The 26,693-nt window shown below is 45.5% G+C and overlaps 2 protein-coding genes across 14 annotated transcripts in view; one reads left to right on the top strand and one right to left on the bottom strand.

Annotated features, from left to right (window-relative positions):
- Positions 1 to 796: 796 nt before the first annotated feature.
- On the bottom strand, positions 797 to 9,173 carry TMEM178A (transmembrane protein 178A). Its single transcript, XM_075047029.1, is given in 7 exon segments — positions 797 to 1,050; positions 2,289 to 2,395; positions 2,397 to 2,415; positions 3,263 to 3,376; positions 8,087 to 8,096; positions 8,582 to 8,874; positions 9,140 to 9,173. Coding segments are annotated over 7 exon segments (831 nt in total).
- The window catches only part of MAP4K3 (mitogen-activated protein kinase kinase kinase kinase 3), an 86,043-nt gene continuing 68,484 nt past the window's right edge, over positions 9,135 to 26,693 (top strand). For 6 of the 13 annotated variants that reach the window (XM_075047009.1, XM_075047012.1, XM_075047011.1 and 3 more), the window contains exons 1-3: positions 9,138 to 9,401; positions 19,677 to 19,734; positions 22,910 to 23,000. In XM_075047009.1, the coding sequence (XP_074903110.1) occupies positions 9,285 to 9,401; positions 19,677 to 19,734; positions 22,910 to 23,000 (266 nt within the window). In that variant the 5' untranslated portion in view covers positions 9,138 to 9,284. Of the gene's footprint in view, positions 9,402 to 19,676; positions 19,735 to 22,909; positions 23,001 to 26,693 lie in introns of those variants that run through there. The other 7 variants (XR_012653082.1, XR_012653083.1, XR_012653084.1 and 4 more) reach the window with 5 other exon arrangements.

The following is a 26,693-nucleotide window of genomic DNA, read 5'->3' as shown; positions in this document are numbered from 1 at the left end:
AATAGTGGGGCTGTGTTTCCACCCCTGGGGCAGTCGATTCTAGGTGTACTGGATGCCCCTCCAAGTGAAAGCAAACTGTGGCCTGCACTCCGCTGCCAAAGGAATGGAGAAAAATGCATTAGCAATGTCAATTGTGGCATACCACTTAGCTGCCTTTGATTCCAGTTCATATTGAAGCTCTAACATATCTGGCACAGCAGCGCTCAGCTATGCCCCCCACCTCCCAGGTTCCTGTAAAAATTAACTCTATCCCAGCTGAACCCAGGACAGATACACAAAGAGACACAGATACACATTGATTTAAAAGAAAAAGGTCTGTGTGGGCATTTTGGAAGGAGAGGGGCACCAAAGCCTTCCTTTAGGGTCAGATGTGGAAGGTGCTGAATTAAGTCATTATAGATGATGCCCTGGGGAAGGGGGTATAATTCTGACTAGGATTCATTTGGCAGCAGTGCTTTTTCCTTAATTTCTTTATGTACAGATCCTTGAAAAATAGAAATAGCCCTAAATTATTACAACAACTTTCCTTTCCTTTTCACCTTCCAGTGCAAATATCTTCCTCTGCATGGACTTGGCATGCTGAACTGAAGCATCTGATACGGAGCCACCTCCATCCTCTGAGAGCTGTCTCCTTTTCAAATCTCTCTGCTGGGCAGCATGGAAGAACAGCTTGCTGAACCAGTAAAATGTGGTGGTCAGATTTTGAAGAATCAGCGTTTTGTGCTTGGAATCCTGAGTTGAGTTTTCCCTTCACTTCTGCTTCTTCGAGTAAGTCCTGAAAAATACTGTTCAGCCATCACTGAAGGGTGTTAGTGGCAGGTGGGCAGTCATATGGAGGCTGCATAATGTTGCCTCTGCTAACAAACGGGTAAGCTGTGCAAAGACACGCAGCTGCTACTGTAAATCCCAGACTGCACCAAGCACAAAATACAGACCAGCTGTATCCATATTCTACATCATTGGGAAGATTAGAGATGAATGTGGGGAGGTGGTTTAGGTCATATGATATGCTGGCTGCATAAGTGCACAGAGATACAATGCAAAATGTTCCTGTAAATGAAATAATCATATTGTTATTTTGAGATGTAGCATAGCATGAATAACAAAATAAAAGTTAGGCCTTACTACTCAAATAAGTTGCACCCAGCTTTACTGTTATAAGTTATCTTGGGTAGCACACAGGTAATAATTACCAGCATTCATAAAGTTTTCCTGTATTACCCAGTTATGCAAGGCTAAGCCATAGCTCTGTGGTTATGAATTGCATCCAGCAAACTTCTTGGTTTCTACTTTTTAGAATAAGAGAGTCTCCTCTGTGACTTCAGTCATGCCTGCCCTTCAAATAGAGCAAGGTAGCCAAAGCCTCTGTGATCAGATCTGACCCACGGGACGCAATTACATTGTGCAAGCTGGCGTGATGATGAATCCCCTCTGCCGGAGCAGAGCCTGCTGCACTCCTCAGAGCAGCCAGGGGAAATTGTTCTGCATGCACTGTGTGTATATCCGATCTGGAGGTTATTGAGCAGGTAATCTACCTCCACAGGTGGCCCTCCACATAGCTCTGCAGGGGAACCGTTCAGGCTAAATCACTCCCCAGCTCTCTGCCGACACACTTCTCCCAGCCTAGGATTTCTGTTGGGTCACTCTTCATTAGGCTGTGTGTGTTTTTCATTAAGCAGCTAAATTAGCTATGCACAATGAGCCTTTCCTCAGGCCTGTGCTTTCCAGGTGTATTAAAAAAAATGTAGCATTACAGCCTCTCAAATCAAAATATTTCCTCTGGCACAAGAGAAGGTGGTGTGCTTAGCCTCGTGAGTTTGAATGGTTCAAACTCATGCTGGATTCATGTTCATGGATTTTACTTTCCTTCCCCTCTAAACAACCTCTAATTTTATGACTAAGACTTTTTTTTTAAAGTATTCCTCTTTCCTACTTCAGTGTTAAAAGAAATATGTAGTCCACCATCAAGGACTGCCACTGCAGCAAGGGACCATTCCATTCTGGAGAAGAGAGAGATTGCTACATACATAAAGACGAGGGAGCAGTTGTTTTAGCTCCGTGGTCCTTTCCTGCTGCTGCATGAGGCCTAGAGCATTTTTCACAGGTTTTTTTGTTTCTAATTATTGGTTATTCCACTTGTTTGAGTAAGCGACTCGCTTCAAGCACGGCACAGTAACTGGAGATCAGAAGGGAAGGCATGCTCCACTCACTGGCAGCGCACGCTGCCTACCCAAGTGAAAACTGGTGAAGCCTTCATCCGTAATTAGCATGCTAGAACGACTGATTACCTGTCCCCAGGAACAGCAGACCTGCAATGCGCTGGGTGAGGCTTTCGTCCCAGAAGAAGCTGACTGCTGCCATGATGCACTCACAGAGAAGAACATCTGCAGCCATGTGCCGTGATCTTTCTCAAGTCTGTTTGCACCAAACCCAAGAAATTAAGAGCGAGGGTTACTGTGGACAAGCCTTCCACTGCAGGAGGAAGTGGAGGGACACCTAGAAATAGCCAGGAGTGCAGCTGCCCTGTGCCAGGCAGACCCACAGTAGGCGTAATCCCAGACCTGCCAGTGAGTACCTCTTAAGTAGAAAGTGGTACTGTAGCAAGGCTGCTACAAACTAGTGGTTTTGTAGATGTGCTATAAACTTCGCACTATCACATGAACCGTATAATCATATGGCTTCAGCCATATGACCTTCAGGATGTGGGTGCAACATGGTTTTATACAGACATACTGTGATACGCTCTTTGTTCTCTTATTTCCTTCTAGAGTTTAAATTTAAAGTAACCTGGATGGACAGAAATGCTCCAGTTCCTAAATGCCAGGGAGTTTCCATGCAGACAGGCTCTGCCATAATTGTTTAGCACAGGGCTTCTGTCATTGGCTTCTGTCGTCAGCTTCTGCTACATCTCCTGCTGGACCTTTTCTGGTGACACCAGAATGCAGGTTTTCAAGCTGGTGTCTGCAGACCCCTGGAGAGGCAAGGGGGAAGGTGATCTGCCTGTGAAAGGTGGCAAAGAGCAGGTTACATTCAACAAGCTTAAAAACCCTTGTGTGTGGTGTTCACACTTTCCTGGACCGACCATGCTGGCCTGCAAGTAAAAATGAGGGTGAAATTGCTGATGGTTGGGGGCCTGGTGGGATCCTGCCTCCTCAGCCCCCTCCTCTGCAAACTAGTGTCTCATTGTTGCATTTTTCACGTGAAAGGGAGAGCAGGAGCCACGGGCCTCACCAGGGAGGAGTGGGCCATGCTGAACACTTACAGCGCAAATGCCATTCGTCTTGGTGGTTCATCTTCATCAGGTTGAAGCAGATGTTATGCAAATATACCAGCTAGGAAAAGTGGTACTTGATAGCAGTGCATCTCTGAGCGATGCCTGCCAGAGAGGAAGATGAGGTGTTCCCATACCAGGTAACCAGCACCAGTCTCCCCTCCCAGTGCTGGGAATTACCCCCCTTTCCCGTAGCTAGTCCTTGTCACCTGCTGTCCTCCTCCCCATCCTTTTACCATCTGCTCAGCTCCTGCCCACCCTTTCTCCTCTGAGTAATCAGCTCTGCCCAGCTTCTCCCAGTACCAGCGCCCATGTCCTGGATCCTCCCAAGACCACAGAGGGCCAGCAGCACTCATAAAACATCATCTATTACACAGGAGCCTGACTTCTTCCCTCCCCCTTGCCCCTTCCAAAAGGATACTGTTTCCCTCTGAAAGACACAGATGAGTATTTCCACACAGACATGTAGAAGCATGGGGAAATGCGTAGTACTGGGCTGCTGAGCAAAGGCAAAGCAATCAGTGTTTTTCCTCTCATGCTATACTTGTGCCTCTCCTGGCAAAGACAGAACCTTCCCAGAAAAGGCCTGCACTGCAGCAGGAGAAACAGGCTAATGCAAAATCGCAGGCAGGAACCCTGCCTGCTGGGAACTGGCTATCACCAACTTCTCCCAAGCAGCCTGTGCTGGCCAGTGGCAGTGTTGGCTGAACCATGGAACTTGCAGGGGAGAGAGAAGGAGGGGGAAGGTGGGCTGGACCTCATGCAAGCTTTAATTTTTTCCAAGGTGTGGAGAGGGGAAGGAAAAAGCAGTGCAGGGGTCTGGCTGGATTCCAGCTGCCACATGCTGCACCACCGATCAGTATACCCAAAGGGTCACCGTCTGGCAAATACCATGGAGATGTGCCCTACCTCACCCCTGCAGCCATCGCTGCCCTGGGGCACCGTTTCCCTGAAAAAAGATGTTTTGGTGTTGTGTGGCAGGGGTTTGGTAGCAGGGGAGGGACTGCAGTGCTGGCTCCTTACGAGAAGCTGCTCGAAGCTCCCCCGGCTCAGAGCCGGACCCGCCGCTGGCCCAGGCCGAGCCCCTCAGTGACAGCGGTAGCGCCTCTGGGAGAACATAATCAAGAAGGTGAACCTGTGGTGAGTCGGGGGAGTGGGACGTGAGAGGAACCCCTCTGCGGATACCGAGGTCAGGGAAGGAGGAGGGCAGGAGGTGTGCCGGAGGAGGGGATGTCCCCACAGCCCACGGTGAGGCAGCAGGCTGTCCCCCCCAGCCCGTGGAGGGGAGTGTGGTAGCAGAGGCCGCCCAAAATGGCCAGGACTCCGTGGGAAAGCCCGCGCTGGAGCAGTCTGTGCCTGAAGGACTGCAGCCCGTGGGAAGGACCCACGTTGGAGCAGTTCGTGAAGAACTGTCTCCCATGGGAGGGACCCTACGGTGGAACAGGGGAAGAGTGAGGAGTCTTCCCCCTGAGGAGGAAAGAGCAGCAGAGCCAAGGTGGGATGAACGGACCCCAAGGCCATTCCCTGTCCCCCTGTGCTGCTGGTGGGGCGGGGGTGGAGAGAACCGGGAGTGGAGTTGAGGGGGGAAGGCGGGAGGGCTGGGGGGAAGCTGTTCTCAGGTTTGATTTTACTTCCTAATATCCTTTTATTTGATTGGTAGTAAATTAAATTGATTTTGTTTCTTCCCCAAGTTGAGCCTGTCTTTTGCCTGTGACCATAAGTGGTGAGTGATCCCTCCCTGTCCTTGTCTCAACCCATGAGCTTTTCATTAGATTTTCTCCTCCCCATCCCACCACGGCAGGAGGAGCGAGTGAATGGCTGCCTGGTGCTTTGTTGCTGGCTGGGCTGAAACCATGACAAAAGGCATTTTTGCCTTCTGGATTCTTCACAGAGCAAATACCGGCAGGAGCTGTCACTGGCACCTTGCTCCTCAGCGTGACACCGCAGAGGTGGCTGCTTTAACAGGCAGTCTCAGGGTGTGCAGCTGCTTACAGATAAACTAGGAATGCAGTGCAAAGGCTCCCATGCTGTGTGGAAGCCCCTCCTTGAGCCAGGGTGCTGGGTGCTTGGCAGGGTGGAGGTAAACTTGCTCAGCTGAACAGGGAACAACCAGTGAAAGGCATACCAGAACAGATGGGAGTCAATGTCAGATACTGCAAGGAACTGGTACCCAAGAGATGCTGGCTGCTGTCAGGAGGGACCAGGGGATGGACAGCTGCTCTGGGGAGGTGTTAAAGAGGAAGAGACCACTGAAGAAGCCAAGTATTCAAACTGTCAATGTCATGCTGGAAAGATTTATCTTCTTTTTTCTGTGAAGCACAACATAAAAGCTTCATGTTTAGGGAGAGGGGAAAAATGTCCAGGCTGTACTACTGCTTTTTATGCTCTTAGAGTCATCCCTAAAAGTTTGAGGCTTAGCTCTTCTCCCTGGACATCAGGAGTGACTGCAACAGGAGTATACTAGGATGGGACTTGTGTATATGGGCCTCTCACATCTGGAGCAAACTGGGCCCTCTAAATTTAAACTTTCCTTCATACGCTTTCTTTGGGGCACAGCTTACAACCACTATCAACCTGCCCTGGGACTGACACAAACCGCAGCTATTCCCCTGACCAAGGCAGACTTCAGCATTCCAGAAAGCACTTGCCTGCCTCCATGTCTGATCTCACCAGGCTCAAGCAGGTGCTCTGTGGCCCCTGTAAGGACACCCTCCGTCTCACCGTGGCTCCAGTCCCATAAGTGAAAGGGACAGGCTGGCCCCAGGCCATACCTTCCCTCCACAGCACTGTCAGACGCGGCGCCTCACCCTTTCATCTGCAATGGAAAGATGACGGAGGGGTGGGAAGAGGTCTCCAACCACAGCAAACTGCATTGGTGTCACCCAGGTGGAGCCTGCCAACACATGCCGGCTGAGGAGCCAGTGCTCCCGCTTCAAGCAGTGGCCAGTATTTACGGCTGTAGAGCACTAAGTGGCATTTCGGATGTAAGCAGCAGCAGCAGAATGGATGGATTGTGAATGCAGCTGGAAATAACAAGGCATCCAGCCTCAGCAAGATATTTTCTGTGGCTGTGGGGTGCCACTGACTACAGCTGGGGCTTGTGATCCCTGGAGGCACAGAAGTCAAATGTCACAGCAAATCCCCCACCATCACCAGAAGAACTCTTAAAGCAAGAGCATTGGCTGAACTGTCACAAAAACGTTTAACACCCAAATGCAGTTTTATCTAATTTGTTTGACGTTTCTGAACAGTGCTGAAGAGAAGCCCAGTCTGCCTCCCTGCAGCATATGGCTTGACTGTCCTACCATAGCCACATCTAAGGAATAGGAGGAAAAAGAGAAAGCAGAAGTCACCCCAAAGCTTAGGGAAGCAAATGATGCCCAACACCCATTTGATCTGACCTGTGTCTGAAGGCAGCGGAGGGCACATCTTTCAGCTCCATCTCTCTTAGCAAGGAGAAGGGACACAGACACTCCCAGAGAAACCCATGGGTGTTTTTACAAGAACGGGGGAAGTGCAGGCAGCTGCCATGGATAGAAAGCAGGATTTAAGGGGAAAAATAACCATGCTTGCTTCACTCATAACCATTTCCACCTAAGCAGAACTTGTCAAGGACATAACATAGGAAAAACTATAACCCATTTCCCCTCTAATGAGATAAAAATGAAGACTGAGTGGCAAGAGCAGGCAGGTGACGAGGTTATTGGTGCTCCGCAACAGGATGTCCATTAGCCTTTCCGGACAGAGCTCAAACTCCCTGGCATTTCCTTCCATAACTCATTCAGAGCTGCTGCTACTCATGAACTTGTCCCAGAGTCCAGTCCCCTTGGATCAGCTCTTGGAGCATCTGTGGCAGCCCCATCCAGCTAATCTATGCCTGCCGCCTGTCCTGGCTCTTCCTCAGCAGAAAGCAGCACAGCGTGCCCCAAAAACCTTGGTCACGTGCCAGGAAAAATCACAGTGGCCTGAATCTGATTCTGGCAGGTTTGAGACCATTTTGCTTGTGTGAGCAAAAGTCATAAAAACAAAGCCAAGGACAGAATTGCATGGCCCAGGTCAGCTGGAGGGACAAATGCACCAACAGACATTATACAATTTCACAGCTATCACTGCTACACCTGCCAGAGCTCAACCCCCTGAGCTGCTTCTCTGCTCTGATAATCACACATTGAAATGGGGCCATGCACCTTCTCAGTGGAGAGAAGGGTCCCCCATGGCAACATCCTTGGCAAGGCTGGCAGGGGTGATGAGCAGATGGTGCATCTTTGTGCCCAAAGTCCCCCCTTGACCCACTCTTCTTACTTCACCCATCAGTCACTGGCAGCAGGAGCGTGGTGGGAAAAGCCATGCCTGGTTCACCCTTACAGAGCCCAAGAGGTGCCCTAGGAGCCACATGCCGCAGAGCCATGCTCCAGGGGTTGCACATCTGGGGAGAGGCCTTCCCACAGTTGTCTGGCACTTGTTTCCTGCATAGAGGGGGTGGGGGCCAGGGATAGAGGCAAGAACCCACATGCCTACACCACCACGCTGGAAACTCACGTGCAAGATGGAAGTGGGACTAGCAGTGCTGGTGTAAGAGGAAAGGCGGTGCACACTTTATCATGTGGGGCCATGCACAACACTCCAAAAAGTCACAAAATAAGGTGAAGCAGTCCTGCAGGTGAGGGGAAGACGTTGCCCAGCCAGGGTGCATTGGATAGGTATGCACAGATGCTGTGCCCACAGTGCAGGGGACCGGTGAGTGCACAGCATGGTGCAGATGCGGGCACATCCATAACATGTGGTTCCCATGCCCTGCTGGGGAAGGACAGATACCCCACAAGAGCTGGCAAGGGCCCCAGGAGCTCCCGCAGGAGTCGGCACTGGAGACTGTGGGCAACTGGGCAATGCTGGGACCCCAGCGGGTTCCCAGTTTTGTGCACTGGGGCAGGCAGCGCTGGGGTCCTGTGCACAGAAGTGCCCTGTCCCAAGCTGGAGACCAGGGGCTGGGCACCAGGGGAGAGGGGAGGTGGTCCCCGGTGCACGGGGGCAGCGTGGGAGGGTCCCCTGGGTGCTGCAGGGGTCCCCAGCTGCATGCACTGGGGCCGCTCAATTTGCGGATCCTCAGCTGCAGACGTGGGCTCCGGGGATGGACTGCGGTTCCCGTGCTGGCTCTGGGGGGTGCCGGCTGCATGCTCGGGTGCTGTCTTTCCCGGGGGGGGGGGATCCCGGTGAAAGGGCACGGGGCTGGCTTTTTGGGTCCACGGCTGCCCGCATAGGGGCTGAACCCGGCGGGTGCCCGAGCCGGCAGCGCCGCTCCCCCCTGCGGACGAGGCCGTCGAGGCGAGAGTCGATGTCCAGGTAGCAGCGGGGCCGCCACAGCCCGGCGTGCGTGGCGAAGACCGGCCGGGCGCAGCCCGGGGCGGGGGGGGAAGCGGCGGAGCGGCAGCGGCCGCCGCCCTTGCGAGCGCTGCCGGTGCCGGCGCGGGTCGGTGTCGTACCGGTGGTCGGTGCCAGCAGCAGCCCCGGCGCACCCACACTCAGGCACGGCCCCGGCGCGCGCTGCCGGCGGAGGCGGAAGCGGAGGGAGGTGCCGAGGGCGGAGCGCTCCTCACACGCCCACCCTGGGCCGAGGGCGGGGCTGGGAGCTCGAGGGGGCGGGGCGGGGCAGCGTACCGCGGGGGGGGGGCGGGGGGAGCCGGGCGGGGGGGGGCGGGGGGAGCCGGGCGGGGGGAGCCGGGCCCGCCCGCCGGACGTCGCGTGGAGCGGAGCGGGTGGCCGCAGCGCGGCGGGAGCATGCGCAGGAAAGGCCGCCCCACCTGGTCCCGACCCGCGCAGGCGCAAGGGCCGCCGCGGAGGAGCGGAGCGGAGCGGAGCGGGGCTGTGTACCTTGCGCCTGCGCGGAGCTGAGGCGCGGCGCCATGTTGCCGGAGCGGGCTGGGGGGAGGCGGTGAGAGCTCCGGTGTCGGGTTCCCTCCCCCACTCCTCCCCCGGCCTGGGGGGCCGCGGCCGAGCGGGGCCTTGCCCTGGCACCATGAGCGGCGGAGGAGGAGGCGGCGGGCGGGTGTGCGACCTGTCCCGGCGCAACCCCCAGGAGGACTTCGAGCTCATCCAGCGCATCGGCAGCGGCACCTACGGCGACGTCTACAAGGTAGATGCGGCATCGCGGTCTGGGTGGCGGAGGGCTGTCGTCGTCGTCCCGGTGTGGGTTCCGTTGCCACGCAACCGGGTCGGTTCCCCCTCCAAAATCTGAGGGGGGCTTCTGTTGCCACGCGACCCCCCCCACCGCCCCCCTTCCCGGCCCTGAGGGGGCTCCCGCCGTCGCGGGCGGCGAGGTCGTCCCCCGTCCCCCCCTTTAGCGGGGTCTGCCCCGTCGCACCGGCCCCAGTGCTGGTGGGGGCGGGTGGGCGCCCGGCCTGGCCGCCCCCGGCTCCCCCGCGGAGGGGCCCTGCCCCCCGCGCCTCTCCCTACCGCAGGCCCGGCCGCCTCCCCCGCTTGGCCGGCCCATGCGAGGGGGCGACCCCAGGGGGCCGCCTCTGGTGCTTGGGGGCCGCGGCGTTCTCCCGGCTTCCTGCGGCCGTGGAGCCCGCCGGGAGCCGGTTCTTGCCTCTGCTGGGTGCCGGCTCGGGCGTCTGTTTCACGGGCGGAGCCTGAGGCTCGGCTCCCCTCCAGACCGAGCCGAGGGCTGTGGGGGTGCGGGAAGGGCACGCTCGCTCGTTTCCACCTTCGATGTCGCTTTAAATCGTGTGCTTGAAGGCGAACAGGGCGGTTCATCCCGGCTGCTGCTCTCGTCGCTGTTTTGGATGGAAATACTAGTGTTTTGTGCTTGCGTCCCTGTAAAACGTGAGGCTGACCAGTCGGAGGGCAAACTGGGGAGTCGGGAAAAGTGTCGTTTAGAATGAGAGTCTTTCATGAGCCTATCATAAATTCAGAAACGTAGGAAAAGCAAAGCTAAAGCAACAGTAGCTGAACATAAGTTTGGCTTTTGGGGCTTTATAGCCTACTTTGACTTTTTTCTCTGCTCTGCAGCTTATGTTGTTATATGTTTATCCAGCTGAACTCTTGCCTGATGGGATGCGGCAGCCTGTCCCTCAGGTAGAATGACACTGGTTGTTATCTGCTCCTGTTTGGTGACAGAACAGAGGGGCGAACTGAAGTTTGTCATGTGCAGCCAGTTGGAAGCATCACTTTAACTGTGTGCTTTCCAGGTGTCTTCTGGTCTGTTTTTGTCATCACGGGTGGGCATGTGTGTTTAAGAAAACTTGTATTGGTAGGCAGGATTGTAGGGAAACATTTAAAGCCATTGCACAACTTGAGGTGCACAGAATTGGCGCTGATGCTGCCTTTGACTCTTAAGTGAATGCACCTAGAATGAAGTCTTGTTTGGGTTGGGGCAATTTTGGTTTAATCTCAGCTCACTTGAATGTTACGAAAGTTTCAGGACTTAAATCCTCTTGTTACTCACTCTTAGTGTGCTAATTCCCTGCTTTATTAATTGTTTAATTAAAAGGTTTTTTTGTGTTGTTTTCCACACCTTACTAGCTTGCTTTGAGTATTTGTGTACTATGCTGATGTTTTAATTATCCAAGTCTACTTTCCTTATGCTCTGTTTTTTTGTTTTTCTGCAAACTGTTATCTTGATGTGCTCAGCTCTGTTTCTGTTGCACTTTTTAACTGGCCTGTTGACTCTGTGATACCTTATCAATCAGATTTTCTTCAGTGCTCTGTACATGATTTTGATGGATATGAATTAGCCAAGTCATCTGTGTTTACAGTTTAATTTTAAGGACATTACCTCTAACCATGGAGTGAATATTTACTGTTGCAATTCCATATGCATCTGAAACCTGTTAAGTTTCATTGGGTTTGTCAAGGTTTTCTAGATGATTAGCATACCTATATTGCAGTAACCTTCGGTTGGTGCTCCATAAGTGGCCAATGTTTGGCACTGCTTGTGACTTTTTTTTGTTTGAGGCTTTGAGTGGATTTGTTTATGTTTACAATCTGCCTGTGAAGCTGAGATAGAAGGTGATATATCAGGACCAGGATATACTAGGCTGGTATTATAATTATTTATTTCTTCTAGATGAGAGAGAGGCAAGTGCTTTCTGATGTGGACAGTGTAGGGAAAATGAGATGTGCTTTTCTCCTGGATGGATTATTGTCTGTTTCATTTTGAGGCAAGGTCTTGCCCAAGGCACCTTCAAAGTGGAGCATAAAGTAGCCCCAAAATAATAATGAAAGCTGGTCACTTTTAATGTGGCAGAGAGGAAGTAATATAGTCATAAGAGTCATCCACATGTGACCTTACTAGGGCTTTATCTTAAATTTGTGAGGGGTTTCAGAAAGCCTCTTTCATTTGCTTCATCCTGTTGTCTGTAGGTGAACTTTGTGGTTGATGAAATAATTGTGTGAAGCTGAGATTAGCCGTGTGATGGTGGTGCTCATCAGTGGGAGGTTTTCAGCAGGGTGGATCCAAGCACTGGATGTACTTGGGCAGCTTCAAACTATTCTTTGTAAATTGTGGATTCCCCCCCCCCCCCCCCCCCCCCCCCCCGCCCCTTAGCAGGGACAGCCATGTAGGGAGGTGTTTCTGCTGCAGTAGGTAGGGATTACTGCCTTAATAAGATGACAGTCTTGTTATGTTGACATTCTTGCTAAATGCTGACCTTTCTTTAACCTGCTTTCCTGGCAGAGTGTTGAGGAGCTGAAAGCAGAGCAGACTGGCATCTACTTCCTTGCTCGTTTTAGTTGAACTGAGCTACAACAGGACATGGATTAAATGTTTGATTTGTTTAAAAAAATAAATTTTATATGTATATATATTAAAAAAAAGGCAGAGTCTCTACTCTGGACATCTTAGAATTTGAAGTAAGAGCCCTTGGTGTGGACTGAACTATGGAGACTTGAAGGGAGCAAGGATATGGGTCAGATTGATACAATGCTGCTGCTATGAGTCCTCCTGTTTAGCTGGTACCTGGCAATGTGCTAGCGCACTGGAAGTATGGATTTTTGGCTTGAACCAATATTTTATAATTATCTGCCCTCCAGCCCAAGTTCAGCTTTCAAAGAGGCCTTGAAGAAGACGATAACGAATTCATCGCAAGAAAGTTAATGGGTAACTTGTTCGTGGCATTAGCTCTCTATCAAATATGCACAGTCAACAATAAGTGTCTCCTCTAACTAGCAACAGTGCAAGTTTGATTGTAGGAGATGAAGTGTTATCTGGATTACTGATGTATGTTCTTAATGTATCCCAGGGCCATAAACACTGGACGTAACACTGTTTTCAGTGAGAGTCTGAAAGAGAGATGATGTTTGGGTTTTAAAAATTTTTTTCAGTGAAGTTATATTGCCACAATGGATAGCTAAAACATTAATATTGCAAAGTTCTTATGAGAAGTTTAAGTTGTCCGGAGATGTCTCCTCTCAAGACTGCTAAAGTTAATGGTGAAATCAAGTTACTACTTTGTCAAATGCTTGATGTATCTGTAACAAAACACAGACAGACAATCTGCTAATAGTGGGGTTTTTTTGGAATTTGAGTATTCTTGAGTGTTGCATATCACATTTTCATTTGGGTGGTTTTGTTTTCTATGTCTCAGTAAACTTATTTGTCAAGTAATTTATCATCATCTAAAGTCTAGTTTAGAGACTGATAGCAAAATTGCTTTTCTGATTACAGTTACATGTCAGAAAAGTTCTTGAAATTCACCTTCAGTTTCTGTCAAATATTCTTGTCCAAAATGACACCTGCTAGAAAGGGTGAAAAATAGTTATGCTGTTGTACAAGTCACTTCTGTCTTTTTGTGTTTCTGTAGTTCACTGTTGCAAAGAATTTAATTGCGTAGGGTGGTCAGCAAAGTGTAAAAGAAGAGTTACTTTTTTTGGTTGTGAAAGAGGCACAGTCCTGTCCTGCTCAGTTTCAAGAGATATTGCTAGAGTTAGATGATGTGGTGCTTAATTTTTGTTTGCTCTGTGTTTACTCCATGTCTCATTTAGAAAGACTTTTCTGTCTCTTAGTACGAAATTGCCATTCTAATTGTCCCTGGTCCCAGGCCGTTTGTAATGTATGCCATTCTTTTGGGGATTGGGTTAGAATTGCTGCACATAGTATTCTGACAGAGATCATGTTAATAATAATGCTATAATTTTCCTGTTTGCCCCCATCCTAATACCTTTGGTTTTGGTAGTAACTGCACATAGATTTGAAGTATATTCTGAGGTGATTGTAGGTCCGTTCCTTTTGTTCATACAATTAGTTTATATCACAGCATATCTTGGGGAAAAAAAATAATTGTTTTGGTTTAATAAAGGTTGAACTTCATTTGCCATCTGACAGGTCATTCACCATTTGAAGGTGGATCCTTCTGAAGATTTTCAGCTTTTTACTAAAAGAAAGGCCCTTCTTTTACTTTCCCCTTTACTGAAATTCATATAGTTGTGATGATTAGTGAGATTAGTGTTCCTGCAAAGGTATCTGTTATACCATTTCTGCCTTATTTCAGTTCCTTGTCACTTATGGCTTCAGCCAGTTGACAAATGAAGACACAGAACTTGGTAGGGTGCGCTGTGCTTGAGGTCTCATTTTAAAAAAAAGAAAAAGCCTGATTTTCTGTGCCCCAGCCCTTTGGCATGGGAGTTGGTTTTGGTGGGGGAAGTCATTATCTACCAGCTCAACTGCTTCACGCTAAAACACTTGGATTCTGTGGGTATCTCTGGGGAATACCTGGTGACTTACGGCTTTCTGCTCTCCACTGTGTTTTGGAATCTCTGTTTTCTGGTAGGACTCATGTGTGTTGCTGGAAGATAATGTGTCCAGAACAGATGAACCTGAATTTTGATGAACTCCCATTTTGCGGAGCCCTACACACAAATCTCTTCTCTCCACATGCATGCCCTTTCTCCTCTTTCCTGGTGTGATCCAGTAAGGCATCAGTTCCTCTACAGCTTTGCTGCTTCTGAAATATTGAGACTGTGCCTTTTAGTTGTGTGCTTTTTGATAGGCATGTTAGTCTTCCTTTCTTCTTGATTGATGTTACAGCTGTTGAAGCTCCTTTTGACTTTGCTAGGAATAAATGTCTGTTTTGAAGGCTCTATTTCAGCTTTAATTGTCTTTTGAAGCTTGTTAGGCAGACAGAGAGCAGGCAGAGAGGGGTGGGTGTTTTGCCATCCCTTTTTTAGTGTGCTAAGTACATACTACAAGGCTTAGTTTCTGTAACTGTAGTTTCCTTAACCAAGAATCCATGCCTTGTGTAGGGATTTTTGTTTGCCTTACTTTCAGATCTTTTTGTTTAACATCACCTTTATCAAAGCATTGCTTCCTAAAATTGTAACTGTTGTGTTTTGGTATCATGCCTCCTACCAGAATATGGAACCTAATTATTTTTGGCATAATTCTTAGTAGTTCAATTCCTGTTAATTACATCTGTGACTTTGTAGGATGGGCTGAACTGATGGAACAGCTCACTGTTGCCCAAGAGGGGCGATTCCCTACCCTGCTCCTGGCTGTCTTGCCACTTACTTCGCGTTAGCTCCCATGCTCAGTGCGATGCCTGGGCCGGTGCGGTTAGCTAACCTGGCAGAAAACTAACCCAAAAAAGGGAGGCAGGTGGGTTTCTGCTGACTTGGAGAGTTGAATCAACTCCTGGGGCAGTCATGTGGGTTTGAGAGAGGCTGAAGAGAAGGGCTGTAGGGCTGGAAACAAGGGTGTTGGGAAGCTGTTCAGGTGCGTTTTCCTGAAAGCAGAGATAATCCTGGTCAGGAAGCCTGTCTATGCCCTGGGACCAGTTATCCCGTGAAGTAGCAACTTGTTTAGAAATTGCTCATCTACATTTTGTTCAACAATTCACGTAGGAAGTAGTCAAAAACAGAAGCACCTGTTGTTACTGTCTTAGACTTTGCTTTTTGGCCTGGTTTTTGTTGCAGCATTATATGCTTTATATTACCAGTTACCATTTGAAGGACAAATATAAACTTGGCAAGAGATTTACGTCCTTGGATCTTATGTCTATGCTGGTTCAGCTGCACAGAATTCTCCTTATGATTCTACTGTTGTGGCATATATTAGGGGCAGTGCTAAATACTAGACTTCCTCCTCCTTTTCTTCTTTCCCCTCCTTTTCTTTACAGACACACACCATGCATGTCTTTTGCTTGGCTGATCTTTCCCAAATAGACCCCATCCAAGTACAGCCCTGCTGCATTGCTCTTCCCTTCTCTATTTCAGAATAATAAGATCTTTCCAGTTCTGAGTCATTTTGGTTAAGGAATTTTTGTATAACGCAATAACAACAAAACCTGGATTTTTCTAGCTTTTACTTCTAGTGGGTGGCAGTTTTTTATATAACATTTTGATCTGATATTCTGCTGTTGTCACAGAGGCACTAGTAATTATTTCCTGTTTAATTAGGTAGTGCTTCTCCAGCTTGACTTAGTGGTTGGTGGATTTTTTTTTTTTTTTAACTCCTCCCCAGATATGGCAATCTAGATCTCTGGAAAAGTATTGTTGTTTTAGCTGCTGGTAGAGTGAGGATCCTTATATGGTTTTCCAAAACAGACATTGTATAAATGCTGTGTACATTTAGTAAAGTGATTGTGTGTAAATGCAGGCATTGTAGGCTGATCTTTGCTTCTGGAAGACCTGTGTAATGCATTCCCATTGACATAGTGCAATCTGCATTTGAAGGAATTAGTTGCAGGCTCCTGATCGTGGAAGCAGGGATGGGAGAAAGAACTCTTAGCTATTGCTGTTAACCTCATCACAAAGGCTGGGAGTTCCAGCACTTGAGATGCAAGTGGAAACAAAAAAATGAAAGTGTGGGTTTTTTTTTTACATGAGCCTCTGAAATTTTCGGTTGCGTTTGCCGACTCAAAAATATTCATTTGAAATTGTTCTGCAGCCAGCTATTCTTTATTGATGCTCCACTCTAAAAACCCATAAGTAATTGGCAACTTTGGTGTGATTATGCTAAATGAAAGCATAAGGCAGTATCCTCAACATACTGAGCTATTATATGGTATGCATGCAAGCACCCTCAAATTAAGAGTCAGAGCCAGCTCCAACACGGGTTGAAAAGTGTATGGTACTTCAGTCTTTCTCAGTCTTTCATTCCTGTGAGCTTAGGCAAGGAATTGTTTCTAACTGATGATTTCAAAGATGTTTGAGATCTTGTAAAACCTGTCGGGTTACCTAATCTTCATCCTTTGCAAGGAACCCTCATGTCACTACAATCAGAATAATCTCTTTTTTTATATACTCAGATTAACAAAGGCAATTCATATTCTTACACCACCTTCGATGCTAATAACCCAAATGGAATAGGATGCAAAGTGATAACTTATTCAGATTATCAACTTCAAGTTGTGTTCTTAAGTAACAATTTATGCCCTTAAGCAGTTGGTAGCCTGCTGTTCCTGAAGGCATTGGTGACCTGCATTAAATCAGGTTTTGTTCCTCCTTCCTGGCTTTCATGAGCCCAGGCAGATACTTGTCCAGAGAATGACAAGCTGGCCAAAGAGTCCTACCACTGCTGGTGTTGAAGAAGGGAAGCAGTGCCTAAGCTGAAGGTGAAAAGACACAATGTTCTTTCCTGCCCACGATTTTGAACAGTTCTTTTGAGAACATGACATTGAAGAAGAAATCCGTTTGTGATGGGAGAGGGCTGAATCAGCCATGAGATGTGGAGAGCGCAGGTTTGGCAAGGCTGCCTGCTGCTTGGACTTTATTCCTTTGGCTGGGTTTTTGCATGTCCTGCTCCAGATGTATCTATAGATTTGTCTGTCTACTATTGATATTTTTTGGCGTCACCATCCCATAAGACTTTGTGATGAGTATCCTCACAAGTTTTAATCAGATTTGTTCCAAATTGTCACTAGCCCCTACCCGCCTTCTATCTTGCTTTAGTAGCCATAGCACTGTGCAGAGCATAGTGACCTATGGAGCCATAGTCAGAGAAACAAATTCCTGACAGCTGGACACAGTATTGCTAAAAATAAAGAAAAGAAAACCAAATGTTTTTTGTTAGACTAGCAGTGTCCCTGAAGCCTGTGAAATTTTTCCAGCTTGGCTTGCATGTCCCAGCAGCAGGCAGGATGCATAACTTCAGGATGTCCTCAATTGTGTCCACTACAGTTGTATCTCATTGATTACCTTAGTAGCCCAAGTTGCCCCAAAACAGGTCTTTAAGTATGAACAAGACTCCCTGATAGTCTCAGGTCTTTGTTAAAGCTTCAGTAATTTTTCTTGTTAATCTTGGAAGTTAAAAAATGCTGAACTTTGATTCATGAACATCTTGCCTCTGTGTTTGTTTCTCGCTATGAAAAGAATGTGTTGGAAAAAGAAATAAAGAATAAAAATCCTAGCTCATGCTTCAGTGGTGCCACTTTCTCATGTGTTGCCTTCATTCTCTGGTACAGATAAAGGGAACTCCTATTCTTGCTATTAATGTTTTTAGTGTCTTTTTTCTACCATACAGTGATGAGTGGAGACACTGCTGCCATTGGTGGGGTGAGCAAATAATGACTTAAAGGAAAGGCTGCCAGAGAAAATTTATTTTTTAACTGTTTTTCTCACAATCTATCAAGTTTTGACGACTACTTGACTTTTATAGGATTTCCACTGCTCTCAGGATCTATTCATAACCATTGGCCTGCAAATGATTTGCAAATGCCAGTATTCCTTCCCAGCGTTGCAGAAGAGCATTGCCACACCAAGGAATAGTGAGAGGTTTGAGATCGGCTGTACTAGGAATGACCTGGGTAGATCTCTAAACACAGAAATACACGCTGCATTTATTTCCAGACTATTGCTGACTATTTTTTATAGTCTTAGGGTTTTTTTCCTTCCACTTGTGGTTCCACAACCAGCTCTTAAGTTGCTATGTTAAGAATCAATACCTTACAGTATTTGGTGAGTCTCATGGCCAGTCAATAAAAGTTGTGAGGCCTGGAGCTCCTAAAGTGACTTAAATGAGACCATTAGCTACTGTAAAGGCAGGCACCTATCTGCATCATTGAATTCTGTGATTCTGGCCTTTTTTGATTTGAAAATGGATGGGGTGAAAAAGCAAAAGCAGGACTGGTCTTGCCTTCTGTGCCCTGTGTAGGGGGTAGAGTGGGCATGGCATTCAGTGCAGTGGTGGTCCAGCACAGTGCAGCTCCAGGTACCAAGACTCCCCTGGGGACAGGAGAGGCTGTAGCTGAGCATCCTTCAGGAGCTACTGCTTTGATGCTGGGGAGCAGCTTTGCTGCCCTCTCCCCATCCATAGCTGGGTGTGGGGCCACTGAGGTATCCTGAAAGCACTGGGCAAATGGCTCCTCAGTTTTCAGTTTAGTAGTCAAATGCAACAGTTCTAGAAGAGAAGTCATTATTACCATAATTTGTGTTGTTTCTTAATGGCTTTTTAAAAATTTAGCTTCCTTGGTTGCTCTGTAGAATGTAGACTTTGCATGAGAGAGCCCTGTACAAAATGCAGTTAAGTTGCTGAGTAGTTGCTGCTGAAGTTGGCCACAGAGCTGCTGTGTATATGAGGGGAATGCTTTCAAACTCTTTTGTTTACTGGCTTGTGTTTTTTCGCACCCTTGCAGCAAGAGGAGGATGCTGTCGGTGGCGGAGAGTAAGGACCAAGGGGCACATAGTGAAATGAGCAGGAAGCTTTGCATCGCTCTTGTGGGAGTCTTGGAAGCAGTCGCATACACTGCAGGGTACAGCCCTCTATGCTTCCTGGGCCCTGCTTGACTGCTGTGAGATCTGTGTATGCTGTTAACTGCATTGCAGTCTTTATCTCAGTGGTTAGTTTGTTTATGGATTTTAATATGGAAGTACAGCATGGTCAAGGACTTGCATAGTTTAGGACTGTTGTGTGGCAGCGTAGAGTTTCCTGAACATACTTAAAGCTTCAGATCACAGTACAAATTAGCTGTCTAGTGGGATATTTTTTTGAGATAGCTTGCTTTATTGCTAGAAAATAAATCCAGGATGAGAAGTTTTGTTGGAAGAGTTCTTCCTACAGATGCGTACTGGAGAAGAGCATGTGAGTTTGGTTCACTGTCAGTAAGCACAGATGTGGATTATTTTAAATAAGTGGTTTGAGTGTTTTGGATATAATGGAACTCAATAATGATGCTTATCTAATGAAACTATATGCTCTAAGCCCAATAAAAAATAAATGCATGGTGTATTTGGAAAAAAAATTATAACCTTGCAGGAAATATAAATTAAAACATCTTGTATATTTATTGGCTCCTCCTGAGGCTGTTTTTGCTTAAAAAAAAACCCCAAGCCCCAACAAGTAGTTTCACTGTTTAAGAACCTTGTGTATCTCAGTTGTTCTTTTACTCCATGTTGTCAGAGAACGTTGAGTTGAGAATGTAGAGCTAGTTGCTGTGTTCTGCTCTAAATATTCTTCTTTTTTTGTTGTTCGTAGGCTCGAAATGTCAACACTGGTGAGCTAGCAGCAATTAAAGTAATAAAACTAGAACCAGGTAAGTGTTTCTTAACTGGAATAGGCTACAGAAACTAAATATTTTCATGCTTAAGATACAATTATGCAAAAATCAATTGAGTCCACTCATTGAAAGAAGGGATAATTGTTGCCGTTTAGTGTAGGGCAAAATACACTGTTCTAGGAAATAACAAGAATGACAAGCATGATGGGAGAGAAAAAAAACATAACTGGAAAACAGTTAAAGGAAAGCTGACTGAAATTTCAGTGAGAGTTGTGGGTTTTGTGCCAAGTACTATGTTTTCAACCCATGTGATAAAAACCCCTGTATAGTACAAAAGGAATGAGGAAGACAGCAAGGCAGAGAACTCCTCACCTGGAAAAAGCATAGAGGGAGAAAGACAAAGAAGGAAGGGTGAAATAGGTGAATGCTGGTATCTACAAATTGAGTGCATTTCCTGAAATTCTCTTGGAGACTTTGATTAGGACTTCATTGTATGCTAGATTTATGCTTGAACTGTAGTTATGTTCTGATTTCACAAAGTACATATGCCTTACAGATCGGTTATCAGCCTGCAAATGCTCTTTTATTAATATGGTTAGACTTGTTGAACAAGAGTGTGGTAATCTGGGAAGTAAAATGTCCAGACTTTTTGATTAACTTGTAACAGTTGGTGTTCCATTTCAAGGTTTAATGTTGTGGGGGTGGTGTGTAATATTTTAACCACTGCCTGGTTTGATCCTTAAGGTCTATGCGGGCAAGAAGGGAAAGAAGTTACTAGCTCCTTTCCTTTTTTCCTCTTACAATTTTGGAAGCGATTAGAAATGCTGTGTTTATATAATGCATGCACATTTAAAAATTTAGGACAGTATGTTACTATGTAGTTCCAAAAGTGTGTGTTCATCACACTTCTTTTATTCACACTGAAAGTCGTGGTCTCAGATTATGTTGTCTAGTTGTGCTGCTTTGGCTTTTTATGACAGTTCCCATTTCTGGAGTACTTGGCTGTGCGTGATGCGGGTTACCAGTCCAGCTAAGCCAAGCAGCTGTGCTGTGTCTCTCTCTGGAACAGCAAAGATAAAACAGGGAAGGAGACTTGTGTAGTGTGGAAAGAACCATAGGACTCAGCAGACTCAGATGATGTCAACCTTTAAAACAATACAACTTCTTATTTAGCTGACTACCACTTTCAAAAGTATGAAGTGACTTGGTTGAAAAGTGTGTTGTATGGGTTGTGCTAGGACTTGGAGAATCGTGCTGTGTGTGTGATCTGAGATGGGAAGCACTGCAGCTGGGGTAACTTGCCTTCATGCTGTGCTGATGGGGATAACAACTGGCATCTTGCAGTTAAATCAGATATTTTTGGCAGCCTTTCAATACCTGAGTGGTGTACAGAGAATGCGCTTTAGCTACCCTGTGTTTGCTCAGCAAGCTCAGTTTTCTCTCTGTAGTTGTGAATTCCAGTTGCTGTAGAGGCTTGACGCAGCTTCAGACGGGCCGTGTCCATGTTCCAGAACCATGGCACTGGCTTTCTTTGCGAGTTTTGCAGATTTGGTGACAGTGTGAAGAATAATGGTTAATAATGTTTAGGCACTTACTCTAAAGCTCATGTTACTTAAATATTTTGGATGCAGTGAAAACACTGGTCAAGTACTGGAGGAATTGTGTCCTTTCATGGAGATACCTGTCCATATATGAAAATAATTTCTTGTTTGTGTTTCAGGGTTTGTATGTTTAAAGGTCTAGCCAGGTTACAGCAAGCCATCAGCAATACACCATGGATAGTAGGCAGTCTGTTGCGATGTTAACTTGCAGCTTGTGGTTTGAAATTTGCTATCAGTTAAATAAAATACATGTGAATATTGGATTTCTGGTTAAAAAGAACCAAATGGGTAGGTCACCAATATGTTGATGTATTGGGAGAAACTTAAAACATTTTCTTAGGTAACAGCTTGGCCAGTTCTGGTGGAATTTGTTGTTACATTTGAAATTTATTAACAGCCATATTTGAGAAGTGATTTTGAGTTGCAGCAATTGATAAATATGAGCTTAGTGTCTATATTCAACTTCTTAGACAATAGCTTTGGCTTCTGGCTTAAAAGCTCTTTTGGGTTATGCTGAAGTGTGCTACAGCAGTACACTAAAAGGAGAATTTTGACATACTTTGAATTTTCCTGTTTTTTCAACTTGCTTAAAGCGTCTCTTAAGTTAGTCATGAAGTTAAATGGTTATTTTAGGCCTTCAGGGCTTGTTTCACCTATGAAGTCCTTGAGGTTAGTAAGAATGAGTTGGTTTTTGTGAACTGTGTATAGTAACTAAACGAACTTCAGAAGAACTTTAGAAATAATATACCAGACTAGCTATAATTTGCCCTTATGACTTAGGAAATTTCAGAGGACCCCCAGTGTAAGATACTGAGCGGCAAAAGAGCGTTTGACATGTATTTCTTAAAAAAAAAAAAAAAAAAAATTAAAAAGGCTGTCAAATATCTCTTACTGGCATTCTCTTACATTTGGTATCTTCCTTGCATTCCCTCTTTAACTTACCTACAAATCCCCTACACAACAGCCCCAAAACAGAAATGTTTCTGTTGGGTTTTCAATTTGCATACATGATTTTCTCAGTGTACACATCTAGTAAGAATGTTTTGTAGAAAGACAGGGACAACCGAGGTACCAAATCGTAAGACTCAGATAAATGCCACATCTATGTTAGTGTTTTATGTGGACATACGTTAGACACAGTCCATAAATTTATGTGCTTACCGAGTTTACTGAAAAGTTGCAGCAGTGGTGTACTATTGAATGTTTTTTCTCAGGAAGATGATCTAATGGGTGTTGGTTATGTGGCCAAAAATAGCAAAGTTTTGTCATGTTTTTAAGAACCTGGGCTATTGGCAGGACATATGCAGATGGACACAGCAGGGTCTCTGGGAAGATAAAGACTTTAGAAAGAGCTATGGCCAATATCATAAGAGCTGTCAGATAGCAGATGTGAGGTCCATCTGGCCCAGAATTAAACTTCTTAGCAATAGGTAACTATATTCTTAAGCCCTTGCTAATAAATATTTACATCTGCTTTATATGTCTGTGAAACTGGCGCATAATTAGTTTTAATTACTCAAAATGTTTATTTTATAAACATGTACTGGAAGTCTAGTTGAGATGTGAGTATGAGCCAGGCCAATGAAAATATTCATTTTTATGCTTTTCAGGAGAAGATTTTGCTGTTGTGCAGCAGGAAATCATTATGATGAAAGACTGTAAACATCCAAACATTGTTGCTTATTTTGGCAGCTATCTCAGGTACAGTTTGTTTCTTTTGCTCACTTAAAAATGCCTCTCTATCTCCTTGTAAAGGACAGGTCTATAAGGTGACTTAGGCAAAACTTAAATTACCAAATACGTATTATCCACTTGTATGTTATTTTTTTCATTTACCTTAAAGTCTGTTCTGTTTACTACAGTGTCTCTCTATAAATAATGTTTTCTTAGCAAAAACTTTCAGTGACCATGTAGTCAAGTTTCCTTGGAAATGAGTTGTCATGGAAAGTTAAGCAGGAGTATGACAAGTATGAAGAAAGAGTCTGTGTATATAGTATCTTTAAAATCTGTTTCAGTAAAATGTCTCTTAAATCTGCAAAACTTTGGGAAGTATAAATATTGCATAATACAGATAGAGTTCTCAGAAATGTTCTGACTTAACTGGTGTTGGCATGTTAAATTGTCTGAGAACTCAAAATTGAATCTTAGGGGGAAATAAGGAGGAAAATTTTTTTTTTCCTTGCTTAACAGTAGTAGTGCTATGTTAGGCTTTAAGGACAATGTAGCCTTTAAAAAGCCCACTGGTGATTTGTATTTTGGATTTGTTTTGAAATCTAAAAATGGTTGATATTTTAGCCCTTTTATCTTTGCTTTTCTCTCTTGAGCTTCAGAATTGTTTAGGACACTTAATGTAGTATATGTAAATACGTAAATTACTCTTTCGTGTAATTCCTTTTACAAGGTATTATGCTTACTTGTTACAAGTACACTGAACTTGTACTCCATACAAAGTCTCAGTTCTGAGAAAATTGATGGCTAGTTTCTGATAACGTTTGCTATTATAATTGCTTTTAATACATCCTGACAAATGCTTTATGCTAGATATAGCAATTGCTTCATATTCAAGGACTAGATGCTGGATTTTGTGAACCCAACATCATAATTTTAGGCATATCATGCCATGTAATAAAAAGCTTTTAAAAGGCTCTGAAAAGTCATGATGCTCTTTACGGCAGAGGCTTCTTGTTCTTTTCAGGTATTCAAGTATCTTCTGTCTGCCTGGGGACAATATAGGTGGGACATGGTAGCTCTGCTTGTTGTGAAGTTTGCTAGACCCTATTCATAGTGGGAAGATGCCAAGTTGAGTTACTCATACATGTACTAGACATCAGCAACTCCAGCTGAAATTTTCCGTAATGGCTATCTGCTGCAGCCAAAAGCTTTTCAGCAATATAGACCTAGTGCTTTTGGATTGGGGGTGGGAAGATATGGATGGTATTTTCACATGAAAAAATCCTGGTACATGAAAGGATTTCAACAAAAAATTACCATCTTTTGGAGAAGGAATATATGACAGAATTTGGTTCTTGTATTTGGAGGGCTTATTTTCCTTTTAAAAATCCTTTCCAATTTGACCAAGTTATCTTCTGAAACACTGCATTTCTTTTACTTTCATTCTAGATCGACTAGAGCTTAGGAAATCCCAGTTACTGTTTCTTTTCTAGCCAGCAGCATCTGGTTTGGTGCATGTTTGCAGTGCTACAGAAGAGCTACCATGTGCTCCCTGACTTGCTTGTACCTTGTTTTGTTCTGGGGTGAGCTGGGACAGGACATCGAAATAGCAAGTGTGGGGCGCTTTGTGGTGCTGATGCTGATGCGTAGTTGGAGTAAACTGAAATTGGACAAGTTGAGTGTGCCAGAACTTGAAGGCGGTGTTGGGGAAGAGAGAAAGTCCTGGCAATAAATGCTAGAGGAGAAGGAGAGGTCTCATGCAGAAGCTCAGCTGACTAATGCTGTCCTGAGGAGTTTCTTCTCCCTGCCATTCAGTGTCCTGAATAGCCCTGGACCCTCAAAGAAACCATGGTTTATCACTGGTGGTGTTCATTGCATCTTTCTCAGTATGAGTGCCTTGTTAGCTTTTGTCTGATTAAAGTATTGCATGCTGACAGATGTGATTCAAGTCAGTGGAATCTGTGTTTTCAATTATGTTTGCTTTATAGTCATTTCAAAGGTCTGTAGTGGAAAAGCTGGTCATATTAGTACTTCACAGACATAGTTTAGTGTGGAGCATGAATGAAGTTTCCAAGAGCAAATGTATTTTCAGAATAAGATTAAGTGGAAATGCACTGTGAAAGTATGAGAACAAAGAGGAAAGCAAGCCATTGACTAGCCCATTAGATGGAACACCATCTGCATGCTACACTGGGTGAGGCTGGGAGTGTGTGATTGTGTACTGCTGGCATTGTCGTGTATACATGTGCAGGAAGGGATCAAAGCCTGAAGATAAAATCAACGAGCCATGCTGTTCTGGCATCCCATATCTTGAAAGGTGCTTGTCTTGGCAGCCTGAATGCTTTTTTTTAATGCTGAGCTGGTCTGTGAGCTGCATTATGCACAAGTTTGTGCAGGTGTGTATACAGATAGAGCATGTGTACATGTAGGGACTTGGTATTCCAAACTAGGATTGTCTGTACTTGTTTTGAATGTTTGCGGTTAATTTGAAAGTTAACCTAAACTGTGCATTAATTCCATTCTTTGCAGTACTGGCAGGCTTTTTCTTGTGCATGAACAGTCAATTCTTAATACTGCTACCTCAAAGTCATGTTAAAATTTTTTTGAGAACTGTGGAGTTACTAGTCTGTTTGACAGCTGATTACAGATTGTCAGGTGGTAAAGTTGGCAAGGGATCTTGTGATCTCCTAAAGGCAGTGTTTGGAAACTGTGTTATGGTGGCTAAGCTTCTTAAATAGGTGTTGTGTATACTGAAAGTTGTGTGGCTGGGACCACGTAGTGTCCCACCCTTCTATTGCACCTCCTTAGTCTTCCTGCCAACCTCAAAGCCTGCCTCTGTTTGGGAAGAGAGCACCTTTTTGTATGTTAAGATGTCCTCCACTGCACGTGATGACTTTATTTGTACCTGTCTGCAGTACTGGGAAGGAAGTTGTTGACGTTTTTCTTGATGTGTGACATTAAGTCTGGTGTGCTGTGCAAACCTGAAAGTCATTGTTATAAACCTTTTCAGAAGACAAATTCAGAAGAAAGAAGTGAGGAGTTGCAGAGGGGAGGGCTGGGGCTCTGCAGTGTTGTTGAAGTTACCCCAAGCTGTTTTTCTAACATATGAACTTCTGACCAGAATGTGAAGGTTCCATTTGTGTTTGTTTCTGGAGGTGAGATTATTTGCATTGTAGAAGCACTGACAAATGTATCCCAGTTGTCTTCCAGCTGCTTCTTTTAACTAGTCATAGTGGGAATAGATTGCTTGGTATAACTAATAAAAAGCTGTTTCTGATGACTTTAAGATTTCATGTGAAAACAGACTGTAAGCAAATATTGTTGCATTCAACTTTCTTTAAAATTTTTTGATTGAAATGGTGCCTCTTCTCATGATGCTGTATTCAGGCTGGGGGTGCTTTTTCTTGTTTTTTTAAAACAGTTTTCCTCTTGTCTCAGGGTATCAAAATATACCTTTTGTAGACACAGAATGAAATTTTGGCAAATATATATTTTGGCACTTTTCTTGTGCTCTTGTTTGGTCCCTTCCCCTTTCTTTGGTGTAGTGTTTCTCTTTTGTCTGGCCAATCAAATGGCTATCTTTGAGGCCTCTCATTGTCTGACCTTTTATTTTCCAAGTATTTTTCACTGCTAAGAACAGTAAGGAAAATACCATCATCCTATACTTGGCACTTACTGGCATACTGTTATCCGTGCTTTTCTTCTGTTTTTGTATGGATTTTT

Source organism: Buteo buteo, chromosome 15, assembly GCF_964188355.1.
Source record: "Buteo buteo chromosome 15, bButBut1.hap1.1, whole genome shotgun sequence".
NCBI lineage: Eukaryota > Metazoa > Chordata > Aves > Accipitriformes > Accipitridae > Buteo > Buteo buteo.
Note: the sequence above shows the minus strand (reverse complement) of the source record. Positions and strands in the feature narration are given on the sequence as shown.